Source organism: Myotis yumanensis, unplaced genomic scaffold, assembly GCF_028538775.1.
Source record: "Myotis yumanensis isolate MYYU_CA2020_CCGP unplaced genomic scaffold, mMyoYum1.0.hap1 SCAF_14, whole genome shotgun sequence".
In the NCBI taxonomy this organism is placed as follows: domain Eukaryota; kingdom Metazoa; phylum Chordata; class Mammalia; order Chiroptera; family Vespertilionidae; genus Myotis; species Myotis yumanensis.
The window spans coordinates 5,839,369-5,859,650 of record NW_027223765.1 but is presented as its reverse complement, the minus strand read 5'-3'; the positions used below and the strand labels follow the sequence as shown (position 1 = coordinate 5,859,650).

The window sequence follows — 20,282 nt, the reverse complement described above, 5'->3', positions numbered from 1 at the left end:
CGTTTGGCAGAGCTTGGCACCCATTTGCCAGTGGAAAACAAAGCAAAGCCACAAAGACAGAAGCCGATTCTGACCTCTGAAGAGGGAAACCAAATTGACCCCCACGGGCCTCTTAGCCCCTCACACTGGATCCACTACTGACCCGAGAACGCGATGCGCAGCCCTGTCCGGACTGGGTCGGAAGCTGGGGTCCGGTGCCCTGCACGCCAGTGCTCAAAAGTGTGGCTGCTTTTGAGGGACCGCCTTCGAGCCAGAACATTTGCGTTGCGCCTTCCTGGCCCAGATCCGGTTAACAAGGTAGCTCATCGCTTCTTGCACCTGTTGAGGGCCGAGCTGGAGCTCTCCTTTTCTCGTGGGTGAACTTGGATGCGAGAAATGTTTTGTCCCTCCCCCCCTCCTCCAATCTAGCACACCACCCTGGGAAGTGCATGTCGCAGACCAACTCCACCTTCACCTTCACCACCTGTCGCATCCTGCATCCTTCAGACGAGCTCACGAGAGTCACGCCAAGGTAAGAGACCACAGGCCTTTGGGGGGGGGGGGGGTGAGGTGGGGGCTCTCCCTGCGAGACGTAATGCCGAGGAAAGCCCAAGTAGAGAGGCTCATTCAACACTGCCTTGTCCAGCTGACACCATCTCGTAAGCGCCTGCAGGCTCCTGTACGGGGTCCCGTGTTTCCGTTTGTCCTGAGGTCCCTGTTAATTCAGATCCTGGCAGATAGAGGCTGGACCACCTTCTGTTGCCCTTTTCGTTGGTCACGGAAGATTCCCAGGCCCGAAGCCCACGTCTACTGGCATTTTACCCCCAAGTTTGCCAGTAGAGCCCGCAGTTTCTTCCCTGAGCCCCCCAAACCCTTGTGTCCCTGCAATAGACCACAGGGACCATGCCCACAGCCCCACTGATTGAAATGATCACATTTAAGGACCAGACCACGTGTCCAGCGTGGTCCATTTCCCTCCAGTGCCTCCGAGAAGCAGAAGTTGGCACCTTCTGGCGAGGGGACTTGTATGGCACGGGGTGGTCTGCGTGGCTTGATTTCAGGCCTTCCACAGCTTCCAGTGAAAGGGAGTGACCCGTTTTCTCTGTGGTGCAAGATGCCAGGGGGGTGAAGGTAAAGCCGAGAAGGAGGGAGGCGAGCAGGGCCAGCGTGGAGGGAGCAGCCGCCCCGAGGCGCACCCTCAACTCTGAATAACTCTCCGCAGGTCATGTGAGGAGGACGGCGAAGCAGCCCCATGCCCCGTTGAGCTGAGAGGAGATGTAGGGCAGACAGTGAGCCCACGGGCGAGGCAGGGGGTGAGCACACGCCAGCCGTGCCTGCCCCGGCAGGGCCGCGTGGAAAGGGCTGTGTGTGCACGCGTGGCCGCCACTAACCCGGGACTTAGGCGTGGGTGTGTCTCTGTGGTTGCGCCTGGCTAATTCGGCTTTGACGGTGGATACCCCTAACCATCTAAACCCCCCAGTCGAGCCGAGCGCCAGCACTAATACAGGCTTAACCGAAGTTCTCACCGGAAGGGATCTCCACGTGGTAGCTTATCTTCCCCATCTCCCTTCCTGCCTCCGGACAACCTGGCTTTCCCCGTCCTCTTAGGATGAGATTGTGTTTCAAACCGTGGGACAGGGTTTCCTCCAGGGGGAGGCTGGCACCTGGCCTGCACTCCCGCCTGTATCCCCAGGGCCGTGTTGGGAACAGAAGCCTGGGGAGTCAGGAGCAAGAGAAGGCTCCTGCCTGGGCTTGAAAGAATGGCAGCTCAGAACAGAAGGAAACGGCCCCTAGGAATGGCCCTGGAAACAAGGTGTCCGGTCCAGAGCCTCTTCGCCCTCCGTTGCTTGTAGATCAGTATTTTGTAGAATTCCACCTGCACCCTTTGAAGAGGCCACCTTTTAACCTTAGGAATCACTGTGGTTTCTAATCTCATGTCCCCGAGTGCCCCCCAACCACCAGCATCCTGACCTGAGCTTGGGGCGGGGGGAGGGGGGAGGGCTCGGTGTGCCTCTCCCTGTGCTGATCAGTCAGCAGCCAGGTCACCTGAGTGAGGAGCCGGATGATGCTGCAGCTTGGACCTGCCTGTGATGGTGCTGCCCAAGGGGGCGGGGCCCTGCTGTGGTCATTCCGGGAACCGGCTCCGGAGCGTGTCCCCTTCCTTCCCTTTCCCTACGTTGGTGCTTTGCCCAAGGTATCTGGTCCTTCCCCCCGTCGGGCTGAGGAGAGAGGGCCCGGCCCCCAGCTCCCGGGGACCACTCAGGTGTCCCCAGGGGCACCTGCAGTCACAGCCACATGCGTGGGTGGCGCCGGGCAGGTCTCGTGAGACTGTTGGGGTGCTGCTTGGCCCCTTGGCTGTTCCTGTAGCAGCCGCACATGGCTCCCATGCCCGAGTGGCCTCACCCCTCCGTCGCAGCTGCTAGAGGAGGCCCCTCCTGTCCTGGAAGCAGACAGCTAGGCCTTCCCTCTGCTGGGCCTCTACACTGTCTGTCCTCATTCCTGGCCCCAGCTTCTGGAACATAGTGGGTCCTTAGTCAGCATGACTCGAGGGGACGTAGGAACCTTTGCTGTCCTTCAGTAATAGGTCTAGACACCCACTGGACCTTTGTCTATGTGGCTCCATAGGTGCAGATCTGCTAACACAGCATGGGTTCCCCCGACACTGTACTTCTCTCGTCGAGTTATGGATTTGGGCGACCACGGGGAGGACTAGGTGCCGCTCTGTGCAGAGGAAAGAGCACTGTCCTGGGAGTCAGGGGGCGGGGTCTGCCACTGACTTGATATGCACCTTTGGCCTCTGTCTCCCCGTCGCCCAGGGGCCCCTTACCTGAATGTCCCGCCTGCTCTGGCCATTCCGAGATAAACTCATAGCCCGTAGTCTTGGGTAACTTCTGCCCTCAGGGAAGTGGGTAGTGGGAAGGAACTCTGGAGTTGGAGTCAATTTGGGGGGGAAAGAAAACCTCTCTGTCAAAGGGCTTCCTCTCCGATTTGGGTTCACAATACTTGGGTTCCATCCAGGGTCTTCCCTTTCCTAGCTGAGTGACCTCGAGTGAGCCACCTGACCTTGAGCCTGTTTCCTCACCGGCCAAGGGGACAGTTATGTGCACCCTGTGCAGCTTCTTGTGAACTGAAACCGTGCCCCGCCCCCCCCAAGGGAATCTGAGCCCTCCAGGTGAGGGGGGCGCAGACATGGAAGGAAAGGGCCATCCAGGAGCCTGGACGGGGGTAAGGTGGGGCATCTTCTCATCATGTCCTAGGCCCGCCCTGCGTCCCTGCAGGAAACTGCCCCTTTCCCTGGTGCTCGGGGCGTTTTCTGATGGATCACCGCTTGTCTCTTCCTATCAGCCTTAACTCAGCCCCGACTCCAGCTTCTGGCAGCGCCAGCCACTTAAAGTCCACGCCGGTGGCCACGCCCTGCACACCCCGGAGACTGAGCCTGGCCGAGTCCTTCACCAACGCCCGCGAGTCCACGACCACCATGAGCACGTCGCTGGGGCTGGTGTGGCTGCTGAAGGAGCGGGGCATCTCGGCGGCCGTGTACGACCCCCAGAGCTGGGACCGGGCCGGGCGGGGCTCCCTCCTGCACGCCTACACCCCCAGGATGGCCGTGATCCCCTCCACCCCGCCCAACTCGCCCATGCAGACGCCCACGTCTTCCCCACCCTCTTTTGACTTCAAGTGCACGAGCCCGCCCTACGACAACTTCCTGGCTTCCAAGCCGGCCAGCTCCATCCTGAGGGAGGTGAGGGAGAAGAAGCCCGTCCGGAGCAGTGAGAGTCAGACGGACGTGTCTGTCTCCAACCTCAATCTCGTGGACAAAGTCAGGAGGTTTGGCGTGGCCAAGGTGGTGAACTCAGGGCGAGCCCATGTCCCCATCTTGACTGAGGACCAGGGGCCTCTTCTCTGTGGGCCTCCGGGCCCCGCACAGGCCCTTGTCCCTGGAGGCCTGGGACCCGAGGGCCTGCCTCTTGGATGCTCCACTGTCACGAGTGCCATCGGCGGGCTGCAGCTCAACGGTGGCATCCGGCGGAACCGCAGCTTCCCCACCATGGTGGGGTCCAGCATGCAGATGAAGGCCCCCGGGACTCTCACCTCGGGCATCTTGATGGGTGCTAAGCTCCCCAAACAAACTAGCTTGCGGTGAGGGTGGCAGCGGGGCCCTTCCTCGGAGGAGACCAATCTTGTCCTTCCTCCCTCGCTTCCCCCGCTCTGCACTGCGCTCTCTCCCTCTTCCCTCCTTGCCCATCCCCTCCTGAGTTGACAAATCAACCTCGTGCCTAATGGGGGAAGAGCGGAGACTTTGTAAAATGTGTACATAGGACTTGGAGACCAGTATCCGACCTGCCCTTCCTTCAGATCCCATGGGCAGTGCCCCTGCACTGTCATTGCTCTCATGAGGACTTCACCTGTGCTGGCCTGGGGGCTGGGCAGGCCCATGTTTTTTCCTCCTTCTGTCCTTTGAGAAGCACTGAAACTCCCCAGGGCATTCTTATCCCATGGATAGGAAACCGGGGAACTTTGGGCTGGCTGCCAGTGTGCCCGTCATGAGCTGTCACACGGCACAGGGCACAGTGGACCTGCCACCCCCCCCCCCACCCCCCCCCACCCCGTGTCATTGGGCGCCTGCCTCGCTCACCCTGTAAGAGCGTAAGGAACCTCCGTCCACAGCCACATGCAGCTGGCGTGGCTTTCAGGACCGGAGGGAGAGCTGTTCTTTCTTTTCTGGGTGATCCAGCTCCTTCCAGACCTTCATACTCTGCCTCAGTGGACGGTCGCTTCCTTTTTGAGGTGTGACTTTTGCTTTCCACGCCTTCAACCTGAAGTCATCCTTCAATGTCTTGTGATCAGCTGTCAGGCCAGACACCTGACCCGAAAGAGAATGTGTTTACACTCCGCTGTGCGTGTCCGGTTCCATTTTTCTACGTTTTATAGGCAGGGAAGGCGTGGTCCCAGGTGGGAAGTCCCAGGGTATGTTCTCTCTGTGGTTCTGTGACACCGGAACATAAGTGGCAGACACACCTAGCCACTCAGGAGATAGCTTCTTTCTGGGACCCAAGTGGCACAACCCCATTGAGTAAGACCAGACCCAAGACAACCTCAGCGATAGCATTACAGGGAAAGGGGACAGGGGAAAAGGTTATGAATGAAATACATCAACAACGGAAAAAGAACCAGAAGCAAACGTCATACCAGACTGGTTCATGGGAGAAACGAGGCTTCGGCCTGGGGCTGGGTCCACTCCTTACTCTGAAACTCGAGTCTGGTCCAGGCGCGTACCCTTCCGTGGTCTTTTGTGGCAGCCATTCGAGGCCCACACATTCTGCCCCCCGAAAGCCCTCTATCTCCCGGTGCCACTTTTTATCCTTAGGAAAAGATAAAGGTGCTCGTGACACAAACATGAGTGAGCGAGGGGGCCCCGTCCCGTTGCTGTCGCTGACTGGGTCTTGAACTCGTATTTATTATTTATGTGTGCTGTATTTTAGACAAGCACCCTCTCTCCTGCTCCAGTCACAGAGTGTCTGGCACTCTCGTCTAAGCAGGTCATTTATTTATTCTAATCTGAAGACTACAGTGTACCTCATGTTGTCCCGTGGCCATTTGTTCCCGACATTTATGCAAGGATAACATCACATGCAAATGAAATTGACATTTTGCACCCCCCCCCCCCCCCACACTCCCCTTCCCACTTGGCAAAGGATGTGTCATTCAATTGAAGGAGTGTAACCTTATGTCCACCGGAGATGCTGTAAGGAAGTCCCCAGGAGCAAACCCCAGTCCCACGATTTCAGACTATTTATTCTGTGAACACGAAGGTGTTGGTCAGTTGTTTTCAACACTCCTCGTGGCTGTATGCGTGCACTCAATGCAAGGAACATATATCTTTTTATCTGAACGTATTTTAAAGCAGTAGGTAGATTAACAAAGGAACATGAAAACCATGGCTTGAATGGACCACTTTATGTATTCAGAGAGAGGAACCACCCATCATCACAAAGGAAAAATCAGCAATTCAGAGGTTGCAGTATTTAGTGTAGTAAATAAAGGATCAACATCGGGCAACCACTCTCAAAAAGTGTGTTGTAATGCATCAAAAAATCAATAAAATTTTCTTTGCTAAATGAATATCAATAAAATAAGTTCAAATGATGGGAACCACAATGGTATTCTGATTTGCATTTTTTGATTTTTCTCATTGGTAGATGATGACCTCTTTATGTAAGACTCGAAGTTTTTCAGCTGTTTGGGGGAAATTAAACAAAAGCCATGCAGTTCTTTACATACTGTTATACCTGCCCTTTATCTATCTACACTAATAAAAGAGAAACATGGTAATTAGCATACAACCGCTACCCTTCCCATTGGCTAATGAGCATATCCTTATGCAAATTAACTGTCAGCCAAGATGGCAGCCGGTAGCCAGGCAGCTTGAAGTGAAACATGAGGCTTGCTTGCTCCAGTGATGGAGGAAGCCAAGGTTCCCCGCCTGCTGCCGCCTTGCTCTGAGATCCTGATGCAACAGCTCCAAAAGATACAATGTTTCAATTATAGAAGCTAAAAATGGCGGTGAATATACCAGTTGCGAGGGAAGACTGAGGACAACATGGAGGCCAAGAGGTACAGAAGAAAGCTAAGTAGAGGCCTCGAGGACAGAAAAGGAGCCAAGGCTGCAGAGGTGGGAGGTGGGAGGTGGGAGGGCAAGCCCAGCCACAGTGGCTGCGAGGAGGGGCAGCAGCTCGGAGGAGAATGGGCAGCCCCTGGGAGCGGGAGGGGAAACCCGCCAAGGCGCCTGGGAGCTGAGGGGGAACCCGCCATGGCGCCTGGGAGCGGGAGGGGAAAACGGCCACGGCGGCTGGGAGCAGGAGGGGGAAAACGGCCACGGCGCCTGAGAGCTGAGGGGAAACCCGCCACGGCGCCTGGGAGCTGAGGGGAAACCGTCACGGCGGCTGGGAGCGGGAGGGGGAAAACGGCCACGGCGGCTGGGAGCAGGAGGGGAAACCCGCCACGGCGCCTGGGAGCTGAGGGGAAACCGCCAGGGCGCCTGGGAGCGGGAGTGGAAACCCAGCAGGAGTGGCTGGAAAACCCGCCACAGCGTGTGGGAGCTGAGGGGAAACCCGCCACGGCGCCTGGGAGCTGAGGGGAAACCCGCCAAGGCGCCTGGGAGCAGAGGGGAACCCGCCACGGCGCCTGGGAGCTGAGGGGAAAGCCGCCACGGCGCCTGGGAGCTGAGGGGAACCCGCCAGGGCGCCTGGGAGCGGGAGGGGAAACCGGCCACAGCGCCTGGGAGCTGAGGGGAAAACGCCAGGGCGCCTGGGAGCTGAGGGGAAAACGCCAGGGCGCCTGGGAGCTGAGGGGAAAACGCCAGGGCGCCTGGGAGCGGGAGGGGAAACCCGCCACAGCGCCTGGGAGCTGAGGGGAAACCCGCCACGGCGCCTGGGAGCTGAGGGGAAACCCGCCACGGTGCCTGGGAGCTGAGGGGAAAACCCCAGGGCGCCTGGGAGCTGAGGGGAAACCCGCCAGGGCGCCTGGGAGCGGGAGGGGCAACCCGCCACGGCGCCTGGGAGCTGAGGGGAAACCGCCACGGCGCCTGGGAGCTGAGGGGAAACCCGCCACGGCGCCTGGGAGCTGAGGGGAAACCGCCACGGCGCCTGGGAGCTGAGGGGAAACCCGCCACGGCGCCTGGGAGCTGAGGGGAAACCGGCCACAGCGCCTGGGAGCTGAGGGGAAAACGCCAGGGCGCCTGGGAGCTGAGGGGAAAACGCCAGGGCGCCTGGGAGCTGAGGGGAAAACGCCAGGGCGCCTGGGAGCGGGAGGGGAAACCCGCCACAGCGCCTGGGAGCTGAGGGGAAACCCGCCACGGCGCCTGGGAGCTGAGGGGAAACCCGCCACGGTGCCTGGGAGCTGAGGGGAAAACCCCAGGGCGCCTGGGAGCTGAGGGGAAACCCGCCACGGCGCCTGGGAGCTGAGGGGAAACCGCCAGGGCGCCTGGGAGCGGGAGGGGAAACCCGCCACAGCACATGGGAGCTGAGGGGAAACCCGCCAGGGCGCCTGGGAGTGGGAGGGGAAACCCACCACGGCGCCTGGGAGCTGAGAGGAAACCCGCCACGGCGCCTGGGAGCGGGAGGGGAAACCGCCAGGGCGCCTGGGAGTGGGAGGGGAAACCCGCCACAGCGCCTGGGAGCTGAGGGGAACCCGCCACAGCGCCTGGGAGCTGAGGGGAACCCGCCACAGCGCCTGGGAGCTGAGGGGAACCCGCCACAGCGCCTGGGAGCTGAGGGGAAAACGCCAGGGCGCCTGGGAGCGGGAGGGGAAACCCACCACGGCGCCTGGGAGCTGAGAGGAAACCCGCCACGGCGCCTGGGAGCTGAGGGGAAACCCGCCACAGCACATGGGAGCTGAGAGGAAACCCCCCACGGCGCCTGGGAGCTGAGGGGAAACCCGCCAGGGCGCCTGGGAGCGGGAGGGGAAACCCGCCACGGCACCTGGGAGCTGAGAGGAAACCCGCCAGGGCGCCTGGGAGCGGGAGGGGAAACCCGCCAGGGCGCCTGGGAGCGGGAGGGGCAACCCGCCACGGCGCCTGGGAGCTGAGGGGAAACCGCCACGGCGCCTGGGAGCTGAGGGGAAACCCGCCACGGCGCCTGGGAGCTGAGGGGAAACCGCCACGGCGCCTGGGAGCTGAGAGGAAACCCGCCAGGGCGCCTGGGAGCGGGAGGGGAAACCCGCCACGGCGCCTGGGAGCTGAGGGGAAACCGCCACGGCGCCTGGGAGCTGAGGGGAAACCCGCCACGGCGCCTGGGAGCTGAGGGGAAACCGCCACGGCGCCTGGGAGCTGAGGGGAACCCGCCACAGCGCCTGGGAGCTGAGGGGAACCCGCCACAGCGCCTGGGAGCTGAGGGGAAAACGCCAGGGCGCCTGGGAGCGGGAGGGGAAACCCGCCAGGGCGCCTGGGAGCTGAGGGGAAACCCGCCACAGCACATGGGAGCTGAGGGGAAACCCGCCAGGGCGCCTGGGAGCGGGAGGGGAAACCCGCCACGGCACCTGGGAGCTGAGAGGAAACCCGCCAGGGCGCCTGGGAGCGGGAGGGGAAACCCGCCAGGGCGCCTGGGAGCGGGAGGGGCAACCCGCCACGGCGCCTGGGAGCTGAGGGGAAACCGCCACGGCGCCTGGGAGCTGAGGGGAAACCCGCCACGGCGCCTGGGAGCTGAGGGGAAACCGCCACGGCGCCTGGGAGCTGAGAGGAAACCCGCCAGGGCGCCTGGGAGCGGGAGGGGAAACCCGCCACGGCGCCTGGGAGCTGAGGGGAAACCGCCACGGCGCCTGGGAGCTGAGGGGAAACCCGCCACGGCGCCTGGGAGCTGAGGGGAAACCGCCACGGCGCCTGGGAGCTGAGGGGAAACCGCCACGGCGCCTGGGAGCTGAGGGGAAAACGCCAGGGCGCCTGGGAGCTGAGGGGAAAACGCCAGGGCGCCTGGGAGCTGAGGGGAAACCCGCCACGGCGCCTGGGAGCAGGAGGGGAAACCGCCAGGGCGCCTGGGAGGGGGAGGGGAAACCGCCAGGGCGCCTGGGAGCTGAGGGGAAAACGCCAGGGCGCCTGGGAGCTGAGGGGAAACCCGCCACGGCGCCTGGGAGCTGAGGGGAAACCCGCCAAGGCGCCTGGGAGCTGAGGGGAAACCCGCCAAGGTGCCTGGGAGCGGGAGGGGAAACCCAGCAGGAGTGGCTGGGAGCAGGAGGGGAAACTGGCCACAGCCCTGTCACAGGGACAGGCTTCCTCTGGAGCCAGGCCGCTCTGAGCCTGTAGGCCCGTGCATAGGCCCAGAGCAGCTGAAGTCCGGAATGCCGGGCCTACGCTTGCTGGTGCCAAGCGGCCAGGCTTGGGGTGGGAACATCCCCAGGACCCAGGCACTCCAAGCTGGCGCACACCCAAGCGGCCAGGAACGGGGCGGGAACGTCCCCTGCAGCAAGTGAGTAGACAGCAGGGCCCAGCTTGCCCCCACAGAGAGCAGACACCAGGGCCCTGCTTGCCGCTGCGGTGGCGAGCCAGAGAGAAGACAGCAGGGCGCTGCTTGCCCCTGACCCCAGCGGCTAAGGACAGGCAGTCCCCTACAGAGAGCAGACACCAGGCCTACGGTGGCCTCAAGCAGGCAGGTCCGCAGAGAGCAGAGGACCATGGGGAGCAGGTCTAAGCCGTCAGTAGGACATCCCCTGAGGGCTCCCACATTGGAGAGGGTGCAGATCGGGCTGAGGGACCCCTCCTTCCCCGTGCATGAATTTCGTGCACCGGGCCCCTAGTATATATATATAAAAGCCCAGCCACCAAACGGCAGAATGACCAGTCAACCAGTTGCTACACAGGAGCTGCCCCCTGGTGGTCAGTGTGCTCCCACAGTGGGAGTGCCGCTTGGCTGACTGGGATGAGTGGTGCTCCCACAGCAGGCTGGTCCCTGCAGGCCACAGCCCCCCACCAGGGCATGAATCCATGCACCAGGCCTCTAGTTTTAACATAATACAATATCTTAGACAACTTTCCAATCAGAACCTGAAGGTCTTCCCTACTTTTCAGGGCTGCGTACTACTCCACCATGTGCACATACCCAATATGACCAGTATAGACCAGTATTCTATGGCTGGGCATTGAGTTAACTTTGCTACCACAGCACTAAAAAATCTTGCATATATGTAATTTTCACATACGTGAGCACATCTGCGAGATAAATTCCTTGATATTACCAAATTGCTGTAGAGTTGTTAAGAGACTTTTAAAAACCGAACACCATGGAGGATTACCAAATGGAGAATTGTGAGAAAAGGATAAAATAGAACTTATTCTGCCACCTCCAAGTTGGGAAGCAGTGAAATTATGCCAGCAAATAGTGGGTGGCGGCAGTGTGGATTTTATGCCAGGTGCACCCTTTTAGTAGTGGTGTGGCCCTGGACAAGCCACTTCTTTGGGTCCTCCATTTGTTAACCTGGAAAATGGGCACAGAAATCCTTAGGATGAATTGGCCGAGTAAGAACATTTTGAACATCTACCATGTGCCAGGTTGTTGGTCGGGGGGGATCTGGTGATAAACTAGCGAGCGGCTTCTCTCGTGGAGTGTGCCTGCCATCAGGTCACGGGAGAGAGGCAGCACTGGACATGGAAGCGTGGCATGATGAGGGCGAGCAGGGAATTACAATAGGGTGGTGTGAGGGAGTGGGTGGCTACCTTGGGATATCAGGGAAGGCCTCTTAGGGAGGTGGCATTTGGGCCAACCCTGTGAGATGTAGCACAAGAGCATTCTCGCAGAGAACAGTTGGTGCCAAGGCGCAAAGGTAGGAAAGCACTTGGTGTGTTTGGAAAGCAGAGATAAGGGCGTCGGTAGAGAAATGAATCACAGTTGTGGCTGGGAAACCATGGTGTTCACCCAACGGGCCATCTGGTCTACATGTTTCCCAGCCATGTAGTGGGCAAGGGCACATGACTGTCCTGGCCAGTGGGCTGTGAGCAGAGAAGAATCCATGCGGCTTCCTGCCCCTGAAGCCACGTGTTGAAATGGGGGTGACACAAGTTGGCGGAGACCCATCATCCTGGGTCTCCGAGGAACCTTGTGGGCCAGACTCCCTGCCAAGCCGCCTTTGATGTGATCTGAGGGAGAAACAAGTGAGTGCGGGCCCTGGGACGTAGACGCCACCCGGGGAGAAGTTGGTGGCAGTGAATTATCTGAATGGACTGGCTGCTCATAAGAGGGATTCAATCAAGATTTAGAAAAATATGAAATTCATGTTTTGCACATTTGGGCTCATGGCTGGAAAACAATATATCCTGGGAGAATGTACTTTCTGTGGCCAGTAGAGGGCGCTTGGAGACAGCAGAAAACTGGAAGGAATGGCCCTGAGCATCCAAGCCGGCAGTGGAGTGTGTTGGCTTTTCCCTGGGAAGCAATTCAGGCAGGGGGCTGTGCCTAACCGAGACGCTGAGGGAAGTCCTGAGGCCTGAGCCAAGTCTGCCTTGATGAAGGCACTCGAGGTCAAGGGGCAGCATACGCACGGGCTTGGGGTATAAGTGAAGAAATGGAGCACAAAATGGGGAGGAAACAGAGGAAAGCAAAACATAGTTTACAAAACATATTCTATACGAGGGTGTCCTCCCCTTTGGAAATCAATCCACCCCCTCTTAATGGCCCTTCCTTGCAAAAATAACTTTCCTCTTTGCTTTTCCCAGAGACATTTGAAAGTGGGTTGTAGACAGCATGGCGCCTCACTCTTTAAGACTTTAGCCCGTACTCCCAAGCTCCACACGGCCACAGCACACTGAGGGAGCCCAGGGTCGTGGGTACCTAGCCAGTCTCCCTAAGAAATACCCAAGGTTTTGGCTAACCCTGCTCTGAAGTCTCAGGGGAAATTAGCGAGGCAATATTTTTTCTCTCTTTTGGCTTGACTTCTGGTTTACTTATCTTCAGGACTAGCAATAATTTGAAGATGCTGGTAAAAAGCACCAGTATGCTAATGTGGCTCAATCTGGAAATCTAGCTAAGAGGTCAAGATTCTTCCCTTTATCGCTTAAACCCTGAGACAAGAAAAAAAATGGTGTTTCTGTGTTGTTGTTTGTTAAAAGGATAAACATAGATTTCTCCCACCCTCCCCTACCTTTTACCTGTGACTGACAACCTGAGCACAAAGGTTCTGTTGGGGGCCAGATGTTGGGGTGCATTGTGTAAAGATCCCCTTGCTTTAGTGTTACAGTCGGGTTAGGAAAAAGCGAGTCTTGGGAAAGAGTTCTGTCCACCCTCTGGCTGCTGACCGCATTGAGACCTGAGTGGTCACCGGTCAGGGCAGGCTGGGCCTCTCAGAGCTGAAGTTCAGAGCCGTCCGCAAGTGCAGGGACCACCGGCAACTGTATGCCTCAGCCGGGCCAGGAGCTGACTCCCCAGAGGGCTGCAGGCTCCATCCTCAATGCGTTGCGTGGTCTTAGGCAAGTTTATTCCCTATAACACGGGAGTGGGGGTAGGGAAAGGGTGTATGTTGGGCTAGAATGATAGCTGTTGTTTTTTTCAACTTGTACATCTCAGTGGATCAGCAAAAAGGAGCCCATAGAGCAGCCCTAATGGGCAGAGCGGGGGTGCAAAGGGCCAGAACAGCTGGAGGAGGAGGAGGAGTGGCCTGGAGTGGAGGCCCTGCCAGCTGGAGGGATTCAAGAGGGGCAGCTGGCAGAGGGGGTGGGGGAGAGGAGAAAGAGGGGGAGGCAGGGGAATCGTGGGGGTCCCCAGGCTCCCTGAAAGCAGAGCTCATGAGCTGCTGTGAGACTCACTAGCTTAGCTGCAGAAGTGCGACCAGAATCCTGAGACAGGGCCGAGGGAGAGCCAGGCTATATGCCCGGGTTCCTGGCAGAGACCAAGCAAGGCGGGGCAGTTAGGAGGGGCCCGTCCTGAATTCCGGGGTGGCGTTGAGTGAGGGTTAGGGGACCAGGGCTTCAGGCTTTCTTCCCCCGCTGCCCAGTAAGCTCCACCAGGTCCCCTCAAAGCCACCTCAAATTCCACACACACTACTGTGGCTCCGCTTCCAGCTGCCCCTCTGGGCTTTACCCAGACGCGTGGGGGCTCGCTCCAAGCAGGGAGGGTTGTCTGTCTGCAGTGGTGCCCAGTTGGGGCCCGGAAACCAGGGTGCAGCTGTCACACATGTCCGTACACACACACACACACACACACACACACACACACACACACGTCCTCCCACCCCCTGCCTGCAGCATTGAAGTCAGCTCCCTGCCCTCCCCCCAACCCCCTCATTTCTCTCGCCCTGCCTGGGACCATCTGCAGCAGGGCTTCGTCCCTGGGCACGGGAATCAGCCTTCCCTTTTCCCACCTTCTGGGGGGCCCTCTGCCCTCGGGAGACACAGGGTGCAAGGGCACAGAATGAAATCACTTTAATAGCATAGCGACACTGGGGGACCAGGGGTCATGGGGAGGGAGACATTCGCCTTCCCGTTTGTACAATTCTGCTGAGGTGCGTGGCTGTGTCAGACAATCTTTACAGGGTTTTCACATTGAGAACTTAATAAATAGGCATTTAAAATGCCAGACTTCAGAGACAATGAGCTGTGAGTGTGAGTGTTTTGTTATTTTGCCTCCTGGAGGCCAGGAGGGAGCTCCCCATGGCCTTGGCGAGGGCTGGGGCCCTAGGAGGGGTACTCGTACTCCTCCTCCTCGGCGCTGCGCCGGCCGAAGTCCATCCAGCCCATGTAGTCCCGGTCGCTGATCCGGTGGCTGGGGTCCCGGCTCTGCAGGTTCTTGATCATGGACATGCGGCCAGAGGGAGCTGCAGGAGCAGGGAGGGAGGAAACAGGGCGGTTACACCTAGAACATCGCTAGTTCCATTTGCAAAGGAGAGCAATGGAGTGAGCCAGGCAACAGGTGTGTGCACCCTCTTAAAGGTATCAAAGAGCTGTGTGTGTGGGCGGGGGATGGGGTGGGGTGGGGTGGGGGAGATCGCTGGGCCAGAATCTACAAGAAGAGAAGGACCCAGGTCTGTGTAACTGGACGGAGGGCAGAATGTAGTTTGGCTCAGTGGATAGAACATTCTGCCGTGGGCGAGGTTCGCGATCTGCAAGGATCAGGTGGATTCTCGGCTTCAGCCTCTCACAGCTGGGACCTGCCTCGGGGTGTTTCTCCTCACGCAGCTGGCCCTCAGCAGACGCCCACCGAGCCTCCCGCAGTCCTCCCCCATGTCTGTCCTTCACTCCTTTCTATCCCTCAGCACCCCTGGCTGTTGTCAAGGTAAAGGGTTGACAATATTTTGTTGTTGGAATGGTGAAAAAGAAGGGAGTCAGGTCCTATTGCTAGATAGAAACTGTTTAAAAATCATTCATTTGAAAGCTTCCTTCTTTTTTTAAAAAAAAAAGTGCTATTAAGAAAAAGGCACCGTCAGACCTCAGAACTCAGCACATCAGTAGCATCTGGAGGAGGGTGGGCAGAGAGAGAAGCAATAAAGAGGTGATTTAATCCAGCCATTTTGACCAAAATGCAATCACTGAACCTGAAATGGGCCCTTTGGGATGGCAGTTAAGTCCTTAGGAACAGAACGAGTCTCTCTGTGTCTCAGCACAGCGAGGGAGCGGGGACGTGAAGAGGTGGTTTCTTCGGGTGCATGTGACACAGTCCCAGCCCAGAGATCACACACAGTGGCCTCCTGGGAGGAAATCAGCATAAAGCCTCCTCTTGTGCAAACTCAGGGGCCTCCATGGGCAAAGCCAAGGTGGCTTCAAGAGTAGAGGGACAGCCGAAACCAGTTTGGCTCAGTGGATAGAACATCGGCCTGAGGACTGAAAGGTCCCAGGTTTGATTCCAGTCAAGGGCATGTACCTGGGTTGCGGGCACATCCCCAGTGGGAGGTGTGCTGATCGATGTTTCTCTCTCATCGATGTTTTCTGACTATCTCTCTCCCTTCCTCTCTGTAAAAAATCAATAAAATATATATTTAAAAAAAAAGAGTAGAGGGACAAAGGCCCACTCAGTGGTTCCACTGTACTGGGAACACTGTCCCCACTCTGTGACACTGGGGCCTTCTGGGCTTGGGGTTACACCCCTCATTCCCCAAGGGACCCACTTCTCCTCAGGACTTTGAAACCTCTGCAGACAAGTCCTAATGCCAAACTTCTCAGCCCTGTCCAAAGAGTACATTACCTCTTTAGACTCTTTAAGCATAATATATACCACAGTTGAGTAAAAAATCTGATTCGATCTCAAAATATGTCAAATCATCCAAGAAACGGTATAGTATTTATGTTAGTAAATATCTGTTCTTTGTTCATCTTCTTCATATGGAAGAACATGACTCTGGGCTAAGATGTGTGGGAGGAAGTCAAGGTCAGTTCTAGGGAAGTGGTTTGGTGACTAACTTCCTTCCCAGAACTGTTTCTTGGGCATCTTTCCTGCAAGTGGGGAGGAGAGTCCAGATTATGGCTCAGTGAAAAGCCAAGGACATACCAGACTGGCCCGGCTGAAATGCAACCCACATCTAAGGACAGATACTTCAATAACTTTCAAACAGACCATCACTAGGCACCTCAAAAGTTTTCAGGCTTTCTGATTGCTGATTGGTAGTCCACCTCTTTCAATTTAATTAGCAGGGAAGTAAAACAGAAGATGGTAGTTGGGCCCAGCCGGTGTGGCTCAGTGGTTCAGTGTCGACCCATGAACCAAGAGGTCCCTGGTTCGATTCCCAGTCAGGGCATATGCCCAGTCTGTAGGCTCCATCCTCAGTAGGGGGCGTGCAGGAGGCAGCCAATCAGTGACGTTTCTCTAGCCTTGAGGTTTCTATTTCTCTCTCTCTCTCTCTCTCTAAAAATCAATAAAAACATATATTAAAACAAAAAGAAGATAGTAGTTGAGACAATTTCCCAAAGAGAGGAAGAAATATAACAAATCATCTGTTCCTTCCTTCTGAAATCGCCTGCTCTAAAAGGTACTGGTCTCACCTTGGCAGGAAACCATAGGAGACTCTGGAGAGAGAAGCCCTCCATCTCCCCAACCCCAGTCTAATGGAGACCGGAGTGAGGGTTCAAATCGAGGCCCCGGCACACCAGTAGGTTAAGTGAGCCTCCTGAGAAGGAGCCACCCCTGTCCCTCCCAGCAGTGTCTGCCGTGGTTTTATTGTCCAGACCGCCCCACCCATCGCTGTGTTCATCCGCGTGGATAAAGTTGATAGAAAAAACCTGCCTCAATCTCAGTCACGATCCCTTAGGACCCTAGATGTGGACAAGCTTCCCTCTGAAACACACCAAAAGTGGCTCTCTCACCTCCTCCCTCTTTAAAGATGAGACGGGTCCAGGAAAGGGACGGGTTGCGGGTGGGTTGGCGGGGAGGGAGGAGGGTCCTGTAAGCCACTCAGCTGGCGAGCCCCTGGGTCACCTTATTCCTGGAGAAGGACTTTGCTGAGGCTGCACTTGGGGACATCTCTCCAAGAACAAAATCACAAGCGGGGCCCTTGTTGGGTAATGATGCTACATCACTGCCAAGAACTCAGAACTGCCACTGGCTCTCTCCTCCAGTTACAGACCTTGGCGGAAATGGACACATTGTCACGCCTTTCTGCAGTGGGCACTCAAGTGTGCCCAGCAGGGACCACTTCCTGCTAGAGGGTTTCGGAGTGCCAGGAGCTGGGCGCCCGGTTCCTCTGCATTTACAGAACAGGCTATTGGATGCATCTGTGAGCCCTTTTTGGGGCAGCAGTTTGTTCAGGAATTCTCTTTACATGTCTCCAGAATATGGTGCAGCACTTTATCAGCAACACCACGCCAAAAATTAGTTTAAAGAAAGCTCTTTTAAAAAAAAGTTTCCCTTACTAATAACTCTCCGTTTGCCACAAAGGATGTGCAGGAAACTGCACTGCCCGGCACAGTTGAGAGAGAGAGAGAGAGAGAGAGAGAGAGAGAGAGAGAGAGAGAGAGAGAGAGAAAACCTTTCCTCTGGAAGGTTTGCCCGCCTCGATCAGGCAGCCGCTAGAGAAGAGGGTCCGCATGGGGAGTCCCGCGCAGGGGCGCAGGTGAGGAGAGCAGGGGAGGCCGCGTACCTTTCCGGGCGTGTTGGATGTATCTGGCCAGCAGCGCGCCCAGGTGCGCTGGGGGCTCGCCGTCCACCCTCTGCACCGCCCTCAGCTGTCTCCGGGGCGCCTCCTCTTCCCGCTGCGCCCCAGGGCCCTCGGGGTCCGGGTGAGGCACGGGCTGCGCCAGGGTGCCCGCCGCCAGCGCCGCCACCAGCACGCACAGGCACACGCCGCTTTTCATGGTTGCAGAGCAAAGGGGAGCTGTAAACGAAGAGAGGAGACGGCTGTGTGCTTTCGCGGAGGGTCGGGCCACCCCGGGAACGGAGAAGAGGGCTCAGTCCACAGACTCGCGGGCGGGTACCAGCACCAGGGTTCCCCGAGCGCATGGAGCCCAGCGGCCACGGGACGCGCGTCGGGGCGCTTGCGGCTTATCTTTTGGGTGAACGACACCGCCATCTGGGAGCGGACAGAGACCCTGCCTTCTGCCCTGTTTAGCAGAAGAAACGTCCTGTTGTCTTTAACTTTGAGGACGTGTTTGCAGAGGCCTCTCTTCTAACGGCCAAAGCAAAAGATGAAAGACAGTGGGGGGACCTCCTACAGGGAAGCCAGGATGGGGATCCCAGACCCCGGAAGAAGGTAGCATCTTCCCAGGCAGCTAAGAAGCCGTAGGCAGGGGGAGTACATGGTGGGGGAAGAGAAGCACCGTTTAAAATGTGGGAGTGATAAGTAAAAGCCATCTTTACAAAGTTTCTTCAAGGTGAACTAGGGGACCGGCACAGGCAGGGTTTGAACAAAAGTCAGGACCGTGGGCTTGGTTCTGGGTGGTTGGCGAGGCTCCGCTGTGTTTTAGATCCGCGGGCAAATAAAACACACGCATCCCCCAAGGAACCGCGCCGCAGTGTTCAGCGAGATGAACTTCAGTCTTCGGCGCTCTCGGCGGTGTGTCCGAAAAAGACTATAACCACTGCCCCATCTAGCAAACCAGCCCCAAGGCGCCCTCTAATCCCAGCAGACAGACGTCCCCGCGCCTCGCTCGCATAAGGACGCAGCGGCTCAAACCACCCGCTCCCCCGACCCCCCTGCAGCCCTCACTGGCGTCTCTGACTGTCAGACCCGTCTTTCCAGATGCAGGAGAGACGGCACGGAAACAGGAACAGAGAATGGAAGGGGCTCTTCGGGGCTCGCCACTCGGCTCCCGGGGAGAGGGGAGCGGGAACCTACCTGCAGAGCAGGAGTCGCCGGCTTCGCGGTTCTGCACGGGAGCGGCGGGGAGCCGGCCAAGTTCAGGGGCCGAGCGCGGAGGCCGCTTAAATAGCCCCGCCCGGCGCCGCGGGCCAGTCAGCTCCGCGCCCAGCGCTGACGCAGCCCCGCGGCGGCACGTGCTCGGGGGCGGCTGCTGGGGCGATAGCCCGTGGAAGTGGCTCCTGCCAGAGAGGGGGCCGTGGCCCCGTGAAATCGGGTGAACCCCTCCCCGCGGTGTCCGATGCCCAGCCCCCGAGCTGCCTCCCCCGGCTGGGTCCTGCTCCCTCTCCCCTGCCCCGTCCAGCACCGGGCGCTCCAGGGTGGGGAGCCGAAGACTCGGATCTCCTCCCGGATGAGAAGCTGCCCGCGTTTGGACGCGAGGGGCCGGACGGGAAAGTGGGGGGACACTGGCCAGGGCTGGGTGTCAGCAAAGTGCAATGCTGAGCGCGAGGGGGTGTCGGCCCCTCTGAGCACCCCAGGCTGCGGCTGGTCTCTGGACCAAGGAGCTGCCTCCTGGGAGCAGGGAGGATGGTCTTCACTTTCTTCTCAGCCCCAGGAAAGGCCCTTGCAGACCTCGGGGTCCTGAGGCTGGGTCAGTGGGCCTGGCTATCTGGTCGACCCCGCTCCGCCACCGGGGCCTCTGTTCCTGCAGCTGTAGAAGGAGGGCGCGCCTTCAGGTTTTGCTCAGAGTTGGGGAAAGGGCTGGGTTCTCTTCGGGACCCAGGTGCCTCCTGGCCCTGGGCGCCCGCAGCGCTCGCGGCTTCTGGTCGCCAAGCGGCGCCAGCGAGCGTCCGGGAGAGCCCCCTCTCCCGGTCTCCCGCATCCGCCCTGCCCTCCTTCCCCAGGACCCAAGCACTCGCACCCGGCCCAGGCTCGCCAGATTCAGGTTGCTCGGCTTTGCGATGAGACCTCAGCCGTCCTCACTGGCCCGGCCCCGAGAGAGAAGGGGAGACCCCAGGCACTGGTGTGCCGTTCCCTGCGCATCCCGCCCCTGGCTCCGAAGCTGGCGACCCGAGCCAGCGAGCCGCGGGGGTCCACACCCATCTCCCCTTTGACATCTGCTACCTGGTGCCAGAGTTCAGCGACCCTGCAAGGGCTCTGCCAACCCCATTTCACCAAGGGCCCACAGGCCCCCATGCGCCCCAGCCTGGGACCTGGGGGGTCGCTACCCATCCCCTGATCTATCCGATCTATCCATCCGGGGCCCTCAGTTCCTTCCTGCCCTTCCTTTGCCTCCTGGAGAAAGATTTGGAGAATTTCTTTCAAAATCGGAATCTATACTCAGCCTCGGGTCCGGGATGGTGGGACTGTGGAGACGCTCTCCTGGGGGTGGGGGGTGGGGGAGTGGGAGCCGGAACCTTGGTGGGGAGAAGGTGGAGCAGAGAAAGGGTCTGGGAGCCTGGGCATGGGGTTGGCATGAACACATGCCAGCCCCTGCCTGAGGCCCCTGTTAGGGTCTTTGCTATGTAGACCTCACTACTAAGAAAAATGAGTTTGCTTTTTAGTGCAAATGAAGACAAGGGGAGTTACCAAGGGCTTTTACC

General features: G+C 58.6%; 2 protein-coding genes across 11 annotated transcripts in view; one reads left to right on the top strand and one right to left on the bottom strand.

Moving 5' to 3' along the window:
- The window catches only part of TRAK1 (trafficking kinesin protein 1), a 90,813-nt gene extending 84,675 nt beyond the window's left edge, over positions 1–6,138 (top strand). For all 10 annotated transcript variants that reach the window (XM_070391527.1, XM_070391528.1, XM_070391520.1 and 7 more), the window contains 2 exons: positions 409–511; positions 3,325–6,138. In XM_070391527.1, coding sequence (XP_070247628.1) covers positions 409–511; positions 3,325–4,123 — 902 coding nt within the window. In that variant the 3' untranslated portion in view covers positions 4,124–6,138. The remainder of the gene's footprint in view (positions 1–408; positions 512–3,324) is intronic.
- A 7,716-nt stretch (positions 6,139–13,854) lies between these two features.
- On the bottom strand, positions 13,855–18,783 carry CCK (cholecystokinin). Its single transcript, XM_070391048.1, has 3 exons — positions 18,718–18,783; positions 17,524–17,757; positions 13,855–14,271 (listed from the first exon to the last, which is right to left on the bottom strand). Exons 2-3 carry the CDS (start codon positions 17,735–17,737, stop codon positions 14,132–14,134), a joined length of 354 nt encoding a protein of 117 aa, XP_070247149.1. The 5' UTR covers positions 17,738–17,757; positions 18,718–18,783; the 3' UTR covers positions 13,855–14,131.
- Positions 18,784–20,282: the final 1,499 nt, after the last annotated feature.